This window comes from Macaca nemestrina, chromosome 2, assembly GCF_043159975.1.
Source record: "Macaca nemestrina isolate mMacNem1 chromosome 2, mMacNem.hap1, whole genome shotgun sequence".
NCBI classification, from domain to species: Eukaryota; Metazoa; Chordata; class Mammalia; order Primates; family Cercopithecidae; genus Macaca; species Macaca nemestrina.
The window spans coordinates 111905178-111917912 of NC_092126.1; the positions used below are offsets into that span (position 1 = coordinate 111905178).

Genomic DNA, 12735 nt, shown 5'->3' on the forward strand with positions numbered 1-12735 from the left:
TTGTGCCACCATCAGGCCACAGCCGTGGATCTCAGAAGGCCTCTGGGGTCCCCTGGGGGCGGGGAAGTGGGGGTGGGGGGACGGATGTTGGCGAGAGGGACAGACCAGGCAGGCTGACGAGCAGGGCGGGCCTGGCTCACGTGGGGCTGTAGGCGGGCCCATACCAAGTTTCACTTCCCGCCACTGCTGCCAGCGAGAGCCGCGGGAGAGTGTGCAGCAAAGTCACTACTGCCTGCCTGCCTGCCTGCTACGGTAAGTGTGGCTCCCCAAGGGGATGGCGCAGGGCAGGAGGGCCATGGGTTCCCCGACCCCAGACTAAGGGGGCACTAGGGGAGGGGCCAAGTCATGTGAAGAGGGAGCCCTCTCAGACAGTCGAATGTGCTGGTCCCACTAAGGAAACCACCCCACCCTCTCCAACTTCCTGCCTAAAAATGGGCCCTGGAGCTCACAGACAGGGCAGGATTGTGCAGGGAAGGCCTGAGATGTGCTTCTGCCCACCCCCTACCCCACTCCCTCCCCTTCGGATCTTAACACTGGGCACTCACACACCCACCCTATGCTCCTCCCCAGGCTCAGCGGCAGGTCCTACCCAACCATGGGCTCGCAGGCCCTGCCCCCGGGGCCCATGCAGACCCTCATCTTTTTCGACATGGAGGCCACTGGCTTGCCCTTCTCCCAGCCCAAGGTCACGGAGCTGTGCCTGCTGGCTGTCCACAGATGTGCCCTGGAGAGCCCCCCCACCTCTCAGGGACCACCTCCCACAGTTCCTCCACCACCGCGTGTGGTGGACAAGCTCTCCCTGTGCGTGGCTCCGGGAAAAGCCTGCAGCTCTGCAGCCAGCGAGATCACAGGTCTGAGCACAGCTGTGCTGGCAGCGCATGGGCGTCAATGTTTCGATGACAACCTGGCCAACCTGCTCCTAGCCTTCCTGCGGCGCCAGCCACAGCCCTGGTGCCTGGTGGCACACAATGGTGACCGCTATGACTTCCCCCTGCTCCAAGCAGAGCTGGCTATGCTGGGCCTCACCAGTGCTCTGGATGGTGCCTTCTGTGTGGATAGCATCACTGCGCTGAAGGCTGTGGAGCGAGCAGACAGCCCCTCAGAACACGGCCCAAGGAAGAGCTACAGCCTAGGCAGCATCTACACACGCCTGTATGGGCAGTCCCCTCCGGACTCGCACACGGCTGAGGGTGATGTCCTGGCCCTTCTCAGCATCTGTCAGTGGAGACCACAGGCCCTGCTGCGGTGGGTAGATGCTCACGCCAGGCCCTTCAGCACCATCAGGCCCATGTATGGGGTCACAGCCTCTGCTGGGACCAAGCCAAGACCATCTGCTGTCACAGCCCCTGCACACCTGGCCACAACCAGGAACACTAGTCCCAGCCTTGGAGACAGAAGGAGACCCAAGGATCTTCCTCCAATGAAGGACCCTGGAGCCCTACCCAGGGAGGGGCTGCTGGCACCACTGGGTCTACTGGCCGTCCTGACCTTGGCAGTGGCCACACTGTATGGACTATCCCTGGCTGCACCTGGGGAGTAGGCCAAGAAGGAAAATCTGATGAATAAAGACCCCCCCCCTCCTCCAGCACTGAGTGGTCACTTGGCTCCTACCCTTCTTGGCAGTCCAGACCTCTGCCCACACTCAGGGACCTGGGGAGGAGGGCATAGTGTTTGTCCCTCACTTTCCCTAGCAGGATGATCAACTATCTGAGCTCAATAAAAGTAGGGAAAACACGAGAAGCCCGAATGGTTGATGGAAACAGTACAGCCTGATCCCAATCCCAGCAGCCAGGAAGAAAGGGGGCAGCAGCTCCAAACGATTGCATTTATTATAAACAAGAGTACAGACCCCAGACTCAGAAACACAACAGATTCGAAGCTAAGACAGCTCTGGTGAAACAGTAATGGAGGAGGAACACCGAGGTATTCATGTCTGGGCCAGAGCTGCCATCCAGGGCCCCACACCCCACCTTTGGTCCAGATGGCCCCTTGGCCCAGGTGTCCCTGCTGCCAGAACACCCTGGACTGGGGTACCAGAGTTGCATATTCCATGAGGCTGGTGTCAGGGAAAGCAGGGACTCACAGTTGCCAGGTTGTCCGTCTCCTCTGAGCCAATTACCCTCCACTATCCTGGGGTTTCAGTCTCATATCAACTATCATGTTTAAAACAGAAAACAGGCAAAATGTTTGGCTAAAATAAAATGAAAACACTGCAGGGAAGAGACCTGAGTGTGCTGGTGGACAGGAGCCCTGCTCACCTGTGGGAAGGGCAGGGCCAGCAAGGGCAGCAGAGCTCCCTGTGGGCAGCTAGGCTGTGTGTGGATGTGGCCCTCCGGGTGGTCCCAGGGAAGATGCAGGGACAGGGGACAGTCCAGGCAGACAACTCTCAGGTGAGAAGGGCTCTGCCTGAGGTGTTCTGGCATCAGGAGGCTGCCTGACCCCCAACAGGCACGACACAGGCTCCAGGGAACAATGGGACATCTGCCTAAAGAATCAAAGCCCAACTTGGTCAGATCCCAAGCTTCGCCTGCATCACCTCAAGCAGCAGCTGGCTACACTGCCAAAACCAGGACACATCTGCATCATACAGAAAGCTGCGCCACCCTGGTGTGACAGGCCATACTTGGTCACCCTAGGGTAAGCTGGAGAAGAACTCCAGATGTGCCCTGGAGAACCCCCCCACCTCTCAGGGGCGACCTCACAGGGTGCCCCCACCACCCCATTCTTTGAGTTTGGCTTGAGATTTTAGGAAGCATAATTTCAGGTGAGGAAGAGAACAAAGTCTGGTCCCAGCCCACTCTGGCAAGGATCATTCCCCACCTCGTCAGCATCAGAGGAAGCCACATATACAGGCAGGACACACACAGCACGGCTGGGACATAAGGAACCGTGCCTGCATACCACTCACACACAACATAACCAAGTGGCAGCCAGAGAGGTCGGAGAACGCTCAGAGGGCCGCCTTCGGGGCATCCACGTAGGCCGGGTTGTAAGGAGGCTGGCTGGCAGGGTAGGGCGCGGCTGCTCCTCCTGAAAGCAGAGAGGATCCTGGTTGGCTGTGAGCATGGTGGGCTGCCGTATGAGTGGCAGGCGAGCAGAAAGGGGCAGAGGCCTATTCAGTGATGTACTCTGGGATGGGTGCCCGAGGGATGCTGGCAGATACTCAGGGAGTTGGGCAGGGCTAGAGTCAGCAGGGGCACTCACCAGCCAGGGTCTCGTGGTAGGCCGGCGGGCCCATGGGTTGGGCCGGGTAAGGTGGTGGGTACTGCATTGGGTAGGGTGCTGCTGGCATCCCTGGCTGAGGTGGCATGGTGTGGTAGCCCTGGTAGCTTGGTCCAGGGTAGCTGGGCGGCACACTTGGAGGCTGAGGATAAGGGGCATGCACCACAGTGGTGGATGTGGTGGTGGTGACAACCGCTGCAAAGAGAATTCCAGTGAGGACCCTCCTCCACCTCCCCAGGTCTTAGGGCCAGGCTTGCCACCCATCCCTCCAGCTTAGCCAAAGCAGGGCCTGGTCAGCTCCCCTTGCCATCCCAGGGGGTCACAGTGGAGCAGGGTAGGCACACTTACGACGTGGTCGGCGGCACGTCTTGTACAGGCAGCAGCAGGAGCAGGTGAAGCAGATGATGATAGTGACGACAGACAGCACAAAGATGGTCAGGCCAACGGCCAAGGTTGCTCCGAACCTGCCAAAGAGCTGGATGTGACCTGGGGCCCCTCAACCCTCCCCCGAGACCAGCATCCACACTCCACCCCTTCCCAGGGCACGCCCCTCTTGCCAGAAGGGGTCTGGGCAATACAGATACAGCTACTTCCTTGTTGGGTGGCCTGCACCTGTTTCAATCTATTTCCTTGTGTGTAAACTGGGGTATATGTGAGTCTCTATAACCATCTTGCCCTGGGTCTGCCCCGCTTGTCCCACCCTCAGAGGCATGGGAGGAAGCTCAAGTCCCACCCCACACACATACATCTATCTTGTCCACCTCACAACCAAGTGATGAGGAGATGGGTATAGGGCACATGCCACAGTCAGGCACTGTGATTTGAGTCAAAAAACTTAACAGTGGGCAAGACAGCCAGCCCCGGCCTCTGGGAGCCCACAGTCCAGTGTAAGAGGCAGACAGTGAAGGTAAAATGGCTCAGGAAGCACGGGGTGAAGAGAGAGAGAAGCCCCAGGAGGGTAGAGGCCAGTGTGGCCGGAACAGGAGGCCCCTAGTGTTCCCCTGCACTCCACGACAGCCCCAGGGCAGGGAGGCTGGCCCCTGAGTGATAAGGACAGTTGCCTCTGCCTGCAAGCTTGCTGTGTGCCAAGCACTGTGCCAGGGGTCACACACACACCCCTGGGTCCCCCACCTCTGACCTGCTCGGCCACTTCTACAGGTGAAAGGGCCAAGAGCCAAGGGGAGGACACAGAGGCCTGGAGGCAGGAGGTCAGAGGGCCTGCCCTTTGAGAAAGCAAGCCTGGGCTGGGAAGTTCACCAAAATTGACTTCTAGGCGGGGGCGGTGGCTCATGCCTACAATCACAGCACTTTGGGAGGCCGAGGAGGGCGGATTACCTGAGGTCTGGAGTTCGAGACCAGCCTAGCCAACATGGTGAAACCCTATCTCTACTAAAAATACAAAAATTAGCCAGGCACGGTGACAGGTGCCTGTAATCCCAGCTACTTGGGAGGTTGAGGCAGGAGAATTGCTTGAACCTGAGAGGCAGAGGTTGCAGTAAGCTGAGATCACACCACTGCATACCAGCCTGGAGACAGGAGCAAAACTCTGTCTCAAAAAAAAAAAAAAAAAAAAAAAACCTGACTTCCAAGTGCAGACAGAGCCCCTTACTAGCCACCCTGCCGTGTTTGCAGAGGCCAAGCTTCATTCTTCTCTTTTTCAATTTATTTTTTGAGATGGGGTCTCGCTCTGTCGCCCAGGTTGGAGTGCAGTAGTGTGATCACAGTTCACTGCAGCCTCCACCTCCCAGGCTGAAGTGATTCTCCCACCTCAGCCTCCCCAGTAGCTGGAACCACAGGCATGCACTACCACATTTATTTTTGTAGAGACAGGGGTCTCACTATGTTACCTAACTGGTTTCCAACTCCTGGCCTCAAGCTATCTTCCCTCCTCGGCCTCTCAAAGTGCTGGGATTAAAACTGTCATCATGGCCGGCCAGGCGCTGTGACTCATGCCTATAATCCCAACACTTTGGGAGGCCAAGGTGGGTGGATCACGAGCTTAGGAGTTTGAGACCAGCCTGGCCAACATGGCGAAACCCCGTCTCTACTAAAAATACAAAAATTAGCCGGTTGTGGTGGTGCACGCCTGTAATCCCAGCTACTCAGGAGGCTGAGGCAGGAGAATTGCTTGAACCCAGGAGGTAGAGGTTGTAGTGAGCCAAGATCGCGCCACTGCATTCCAGCCTGGGAGACAGAGTGAGACTCTGTCTCGAAAAAAAAAAAAGAAAAACAAAAAACAAAAAAAAACACTGTTAGCCTGACATTTTGTGCTGGATGATAAAAGGTTTTAAAAAATAAAAAGCGGGAGGCCGGGCGCGGTGGCTCAAGCCTGTAATCCCAGCACTTTGGGAGGCCGAGACGGGCGGATCACGAGGTCAGAAGATCGAGACCATCCTGGCTAACACCGTGAAACCCCGTCTCTACTAAAAATACAAAAAACTAGCCGGGCGAGGTGGCGGGCGCCTGTAGTCCCAGCTACTCCGGAGGCTGAGGCAGGAGAATGGCGTAAACCCGGGAGGCGGAGCTTGCAGTGAGCTGAGATCCGGCCACTGCACTCCAGCCCGGGCTACAGAGCAAGACTCCGTCTCAAAAAAAAAAAAAAAAAAAAAAAAGCGGGCTGGGCACGGTGGCTCAAGCCTGTAATCCCAGCACTTTGGGAGGCCAAGACGGGCGGATCACCAGGTCAGGAGATTGAGACCATCCTGGCTAACCCAGTGAAACCCCGTCTCTACTAAAAAATACAAAAAACTAGCCAGGCGACGTGGCGGGCGCCTGTAGTCCCAGCTACTCGGGAGGCTGAGGCAGGAGAATGGTGTAAACCCAGGAGGCGGAGCTTGCAGTGAGCTGAGATCCGGCCACTGTACTCCAGCCTGGGCAACAGAGACTCGTCTCAAAAAATAAATAAATAAATAAAAAACAGCTGGGCGCGGTGGCTCACACCTATAATCCCAGCACTTTGGGAGGCCGAGGCAGGCGGATCACCTGAGATCTGGAGTTCAAGAAAGTACAAAAAAAATTAGCCGGGCATGATGGCGGGTGCTTGCAATCCCAGCTACTTGGGAGGCTTATGCAGGAGAATCTCTTGAACCCGGGGAGGCAGAGATTGCAGTAGGCCGAGATCACACCATTGCACTCCAGCCTAGGCAACAAAAGCGAAACTCCGTCTCAGAAAAGTAAATAAATAAAAAATAAAAATAAAAACTGGCCAGGTGCGGTGGTTCACGCCCTTGATCCCAACACTTTGAGAGGCCGAGGTGGGCATATCGCTCGAGGTCAGGAGTTCTAGACTACCCTGGCCAACATGGTGAAACCCTGACTCTACTAAAAACACAAAAATTAGCCGGGCGTAGTGGCACAAGACTGTAGTCCCAGCTACTCAGGAGACTGAGGCAGGAGAATCGCTTGAACCCAGGAGGTGGAGGTTGCAGTGAGCTAAGATGGCGCCACTGCACCCCAGCGTGAGTGACAGAGGGAGACTCCATCTCAAAAAAATAAAAAATAAAATAAATAGGCCGGGCGCGGTGGCTCAAGCCTGTAATCCCAGCACTTTGGGAGGCCGAGACGGGCGGATCACGAGGTCAGGAGATCGAGACCATCCTGGCTAACACGGTGAAACCCCCCTCTACTAAAAAATACAAAAAAGTAGCCGGGTGAGGTGGCGGGCGCCTGTAGTCCCAGCTACTCGGAAGGCTGAGGCAGGAGAATGGCATAAACCTGGGAGGCGGAGCTTGCAGTGAGCTGAGATCCGGCCACTGCACCCCAGCCTGGGTGGCAGAGCAAGACTCCGTCTCAAAAAAATAAAAATAAAATAAAATAAAATAAATAGGCCAGGAGCAGTGGTTCACACCTGTAATCCTAACACTTTGGGAGGCCAAAGCAGTCGCCTGGGGTCAGGAATTTGAGACCAGCCTGGGCAACATAGTGAAACCCCATCTCTACTAAAATACAAAAAAAAAAAGAATTAGCCGGGGTGGTGGCACGTGCCTGTAGTTCCTTCCAGCTACTCTGGAGGCTGAGGCAGGAGAATCACGTGAACCCACGAGGCAGAGGTTGCAGTGATCCGAGATCGCGCCACTGCACTCCAGCCTGGGTGACAGAGCGAGACTCCATCTCCAAAAAAATAAAAAATAGTAAGTTTTTAAAAAGGTGTCAGCCACCATGCCCAACCCAAGCTTTATTCTAACAAAAGGCAAATGCTTGGTAACTGCATCAAACGCATTCAAAAACTCCAGAGTTGTAGGGCATCCCCTCAGCCTCTGCCCCACAGAGGCCCAAGGAGGGTGTGGGTTCCCCCCTTCCCCGCCCTGGGGCTGCACAACTTCAGCAGGGCCCCACAACACAGCCAGGGACAGAGCTAAAGACTCCGGGCTCAAAAGCACCCCTCAGGACTCTCAAAGCAGGAGCCATCAGCCCCAGGCCATCCAGGACAAAGCCCTAAGACAGGACCAGCAGACTATAGGTGTCTTCCTGCCCAACCAGAGGCAGGAATGGAGAAACGCACACACATTCACACGCCATCAATGACACGCGACCGCAAGGCCATTATCATCCCTCCAGAGCTCTCTCAGTGTCTGTCTCTCACACACACACGCAGCTTGGGGCCCAAGCTCACCCCATATTAGCCTCTGCCTTCACCCAGAGGCCTCCTGTACCCCTGGGCTTCCCCTCTTCCCATCGTGGGCCACTCAGTTTCAACTTCCTCCCCTTTTGGAGAAAAGGAAAGCAAATCTCCTCCAGATGACGTCGGCCACAGGAAGCACAGACGCGAGGCCCCGTTCCACCCTCTTAAAGACACAGGATGGCCCCACCCAGTAGCGGGCTAGCAGCCAAGGAGCCAAGGGGTGGGGACCAGAGAGGAGGGGAAGCAGAGGTGCCCCAGCTTCCTCCCAGAGCTGCCTTTCTGAGCGGAGCCTGCGGGGCCTGGCCTCGGAATGCAGCCTGGCCACTAGGGAGTCCAAGAGCCACCCCAGCCTCTGTGGGCCCCAACCACACTCTAACTCAGCAGCACCCCCACCCCCACTTCCACCTAACCCACCAGCCCTGTTCCACCAGCCTCCAGGAGGAGCTTCTGCATCCAACTAGGCCTAGAGGGCGACCCTGGGGCCCTGGCTGACACACCACAGCGAGCAAAGTCCAGCCTATCCCTTCAGCTCCTCCTCTCCCACCAGCACTCTCTCCAGTCTGTCTCCCCTGTTCTCCGGCCACCCTGCAGGGTCCATCATGTCACCCCCTACTCCAACGCCAGCTATGGCTCCTGTAGCTCTTGGGATTACAAAGGAATTTGCTTTATAATTACATGTTAAATAGAATGTGTGTATCTGTGCTTTCCTGTATACGTATTATAGTTGACGATAAAAGAAGAAAAGAGGCCACGTGCTGTGGCTCACACCTGTAATCTCAGTACTTTGGGAGGCCGGGGCTTTGGGGAAGCTTGAGCCCAGGAGTTCGAGACCAGCCTGGGCAACATGGCAAAACTCCGTCTTTACCTATCAAAAAAATCAAAAATTAGCCAGGCATGGTGGCACGCACCTGTAATCCCAGCTACTCGGGAAGCTTGCTCCTGCCTGGGAGACTGAGTGAGAATCTGTCAAAAAAAAAAAAAAAAAAAAGAAGAAGAAGAAGAAGAAGATTTATCTCACCAGACACTGAAACTTATAATAAAGGAAATTTTTTTTTTTTGAGGTGGGGTCTCACTTTGTTGCCCAGGCTGGAGTGCAGTGGCACAATCACAGCTCACTGCAGCCTCAAACTCCCAGGCTCAAGTGATCCTTCCACCTCAGTCCCCCAAGTAGCTGGAACCACAGGCACACACCACCACACTCGGCTATTTTTTTTATTTTTTGTAGAGACAGGGTCTCACTGTGTTGCCCAGGCTAGATTTTAATATTTAATTAAAATTGTATTTTATTATTTTATTTATTTATTTTTTTGAGACAGAGTCTTTCTCTGTCATAGGGCTGGAGTGCAGTGGTGTGATCTCAGCTCACTGCAACCTCCACCTCCCAGGTTTCAAGTGATTCTCATGCCTCAGCCTCCAGAGAAACTGGACTACAGGCGTACGCCACCACACCTGGCTAATTTGTGTATTTTTAGTAGAGATGGGGCTTTACCATATTGGCCAGGCTGGTCTCGAACTCCTGACCTCAGGTGATCTGCCCACCTTGGCCTCCCAAAGTGCTGGGATTACAGGCATGAGCCACTGTGCCCGACCTTTAATTAACATTTTAAATAAAATAAAACTCCCTATTAGGCCCACAAAGTCATGTGTGGTCTGGAACTGGCCCCTCTCCTTCAACCTCTGTGCTCAGTCCCATTCCCCTCCTTTCAGCTTTGAAAGCACCATGCTGTGTCCTACTCAAGGCCTTTGTACATGCAGATCCTCCTGCCAGCTCAGCCCTTTCCTCTTTTCATCTCACCCACACCTAACTCATTTCTGCTCACCCCTCAGGCCTCAGCTCAAAGTGTCACTTCCTCAGGAGCACCTTCCCCACCATGCAGAAGAGGCCAGGCCCCTCAGCACATGCCCACATGGAATTAAATTCCTTTCTACCTCAGTTCATAAACAGACACTCTGTTGTGTGTGAGCATTTGATCAACTACATCTTGCCCCTGCTTTGTACCATTATCATCCAATACAGCTTTCGGCCACCACTGTACTTCCAGTGCCTACCATATGGTGAGTGCTCAATAAAAAAATTTTTTTAAACAATCTTGTGAATGAATCAATAAATATCGGACGGGTAAATGAATAAATTCACTCAGGGACCCCATGGTAGCTCCCGGCAGAACATCCAGGCGTGGTAACCTTAGAAAACCAAGCAAATTCAAGGGGTGGTTGCAGAGTGGGCCTAGGGTCCAAGGCCACACATGGCTACAGTACCAAAGGAACCACGCCTCTGAGAGGAAGGAATGGGGTCTCCAAAGGCCCAAGGCTGGGGCCAAGCTCAAAAGACAGAGTCAGCCCAAGCAGGAGAGAACAGAAGGCAGAGAAGCAGCCACCCTGGCAGGGAGTTCGGGCAGGATTGTAGGGTCTGGGGAGAATTGGGGGGCCTCCAAGAAATGGAAGGCTCCAAACCTTAGACTGTGAATGTCATGCGCGTCCGTGTGAAGAGACCACCAAACAGGCTTTGTGTGAGCAACATGGCTGTTTATTTCACCTGGGTGCAGGCGGGCTGAGTCCGAAAAGAGAGTCAGCAAAGGGAGATAAGTGTGGGGCTGTTTTATAGGATTTGGGTAGGTAAAGGAAAATTACAGTCAAAGGGGGGTTGTTCTCTGACGGGCAGGAGTGGGGGTTACAAGGTGCTCAGTGGGGGAGCTTTTTGAGCCAGGATGAGCCAGGAAAAGGAATTTCACAAGATAATATCATCCCTTAAGGCAAGGCTTGGCCATTTTCACTTCTTTTATGGTGGAATGTTATCAGTTAAGGCGAGGCAGGGCATTTGCACTTCTTTTGTGATTCTTCAGTTACTTCAGGCCATCTGGGCGTATACGTGCAAGTCACAGGGGATGCGATGGCTTGGCGTGGGCTCAGAAGCCTGACAGTGAACAGGCTGGCTCTGGACCTGGGATACCCACACTACCCCCATGGTGTCAGCAAGGCCCCAGACAGGCTGTACTACAGAGGGCCTGAGAACCACAAAAAGGACGCTTTGAGGGCTGGGAGGTAGCACAGCGGCTGTGGCCACACCTTGCCTAATGGGCCTCTCTCCCTTTCCCCTGCACTGTGGCAGTGGAGTCATGGCAGAGGGTCAGTGGTGGCCTCCTTGGGGTCTGCAGCCAGAGCTTCTGCCACTCGGTGCTTAGAAACCCAACAGTCTTGCCTGACAGTCCCGTGAGTGCAAGGAGCTGGGAAGAGGACAGGACCCAAAACAACCAGGAGACTAAGGAAGCTCTAGGGAGTGAACAAGCCATGAATGGCTGGAGCCACTCACCATTAAACAGAGATTCACTTGCCAAAGTCTAGGGGGCAGAAGACCTGGGCCAACCCTGAGCCCACAAACAGGGCCACACTATAACCCCTGCCTTGGGTGGCATCCTCCTGCGGCAGGGGTTCTGGGCCAGGCATATGTGGACCCATCTGAATCCAGGCTCCAGCCTGCTGCCTCATGCCTAGAAAAGTCAAAAAGTGGCCCAGGTCAGGCACGGTGGCTCACGCCTGTAATCCCAGCATTTTGGGAGGCTGAGGCGGGCAAATCACGAAGTCAGGAGCTCGAGAGAAGTCTGGCCAACATGGTGAAACCCCATCTCTACTAAAAATACAAAAATTAGCCGGGCATAGTGGCCAACACCTGTAATCCCAGCTACTCAGGAAGCTGAGGCAGGAGAATGGCTTGAACCCAGGAGGCGGAGGTTGCAGTGAGCAGAGATTGTGCCACTGTACTCCAGCCTGGGCAACAGGACAGACACTCCATCTCAAAAAAAAAAAGCCCAGAGGGAGACAGTCAGAGGCAAGGGTCCCAAAATAAGAAGAGGAGGAGGGGTCAGTGGCAGGGAGTGGGGCAGAGCTGGGTGGGGCCCCTGGCCTGGGGTCTTTCCCCTGCCTGGCTTCTCCTGAGCTCCTGGCCATGGCCTTGACAGCAGGAGCCAGACCCTCACCAAGGAGCCAACTCTCCAGTGGACAAACAGTGCCCTTGGCCAAGTAGGCAGCACACGTATGCCCAGCAGAGGATGTCTCCTTGGGAGCCAGACAGGCAGCCACCTGAGAGTGTTCAAAAGAGAGGAGTCACTGATGACCCTGTCCCCGCTCTCCTCCCAGCACCCACTTCTTTTGCTCCTGCACCTTTATAAAGCAGGTCCTAGGCATGAGCTGGGGCTCAGAACAAAGCAGAGGACAAGGGATGACAGGAGGTGCGGGATGGGGAGCATCACTCCAGTCACCTGCTCTTCTCAGTGCATGGGCAAAATAGCCTGGGGCAGGAGGCAGCAGGGCGCACCAAGCACACAGCACACGAGGCCCAGTGCCGTGCACACCACGGCGGCAGCTGGGCTAACAGAACAGGTCCCACACGCATACCTTGGGGAGTCACAGGTGCAGCTGAGCTGGCCCCAGTCACCTCCCTGTTGCCACAACCCCAGGAAGCCACTCCTCCTCCTATGCCCCTCTGGGAGCTTGTTCCTCACTGTCTCCTCTTTGCTGTCCCAGCTCAAATCGCTACCATTGGAAGAAAAAAAAACAAATAAACACACCACAAGAAACCCTTCACATGGATTCTCCAACTCCCTTTTTTGTTGTTGTTTTTGAGACGGACTCTTACTCTGTCGCCCACGCTGGAGTGCAGTGGCGCGATCTCGGCTCACGGCAACCTTTGCCTCCTGGGTTCAAGTGATTCTCCTGCCTCAGCCTACAGAGTATTGGAATTACAGGCACCTGCCAATATGCCCGGCTAATTTTTGTATTTTTAGTAGAGACGGGGTTTCACCATGTTGTCCAGGCTGGTCTTGAACTCCTGGCCTCAGGTGATCTGTCCGTGTCAGCCTCCTAAAGTGCTGGGATTATACGCATTAGCCACCACA

The 12735-nt window shown here is 54.9% G+C and overlaps 2 protein-coding genes across 4 annotated transcripts in view; one reads left to right on the forward strand and one right to left on the reverse strand.

Moving 5' to 3' along the window:
* Positions 1-94: 94 nt before the first annotated feature.
* LOC105480405 (three prime repair exonuclease 1) lies at positions 95-1731 on the forward strand. The gene is made up of 2 exons (XM_011739222.3): positions 95-252; positions 571-1731. The coding sequence occupies exon 2, from the start codon at positions 596-598 to the stop codon at positions 1538-1540; it is 945 nt and encodes a 314-aa protein (XP_011737524.2). The 5' UTR covers positions 95-252; positions 571-595; the 3' UTR covers positions 1541-1731.
* An 80-nt stretch (positions 1732-1811) lies between these two features.
* Positions 1812-12735, reverse strand: part of LOC105480408 (shisa family member 5) — a 39335-nt gene continuing 28411 nt past the window's right edge. Inside the window, exons 4-7 of one of the 3 annotated variants that reach the window (XR_986456.3) lie at positions 3571-3686; positions 3205-3417; positions 2259-3030; positions 1812-2153 (exon numbers count right to left, since the gene is read on the reverse strand). Coding sequence is in view for 2 of the 3 variants with exons in the window: in XM_024792534.2 (XP_024648302.1) it covers positions 2951-3030; positions 3205-3417; positions 3571-3686; positions 7835-7839 (414 nt within the window). In the remaining variant the exon portion in view is untranslated. Of the gene's footprint in view, positions 3031-3204; positions 3418-3570; positions 3687-7834; positions 7990-12735 lie in introns of those variants that run through there. The other 2 variants (XM_024792534.2, XM_011739228.2) reach the window with 2 other exon arrangements.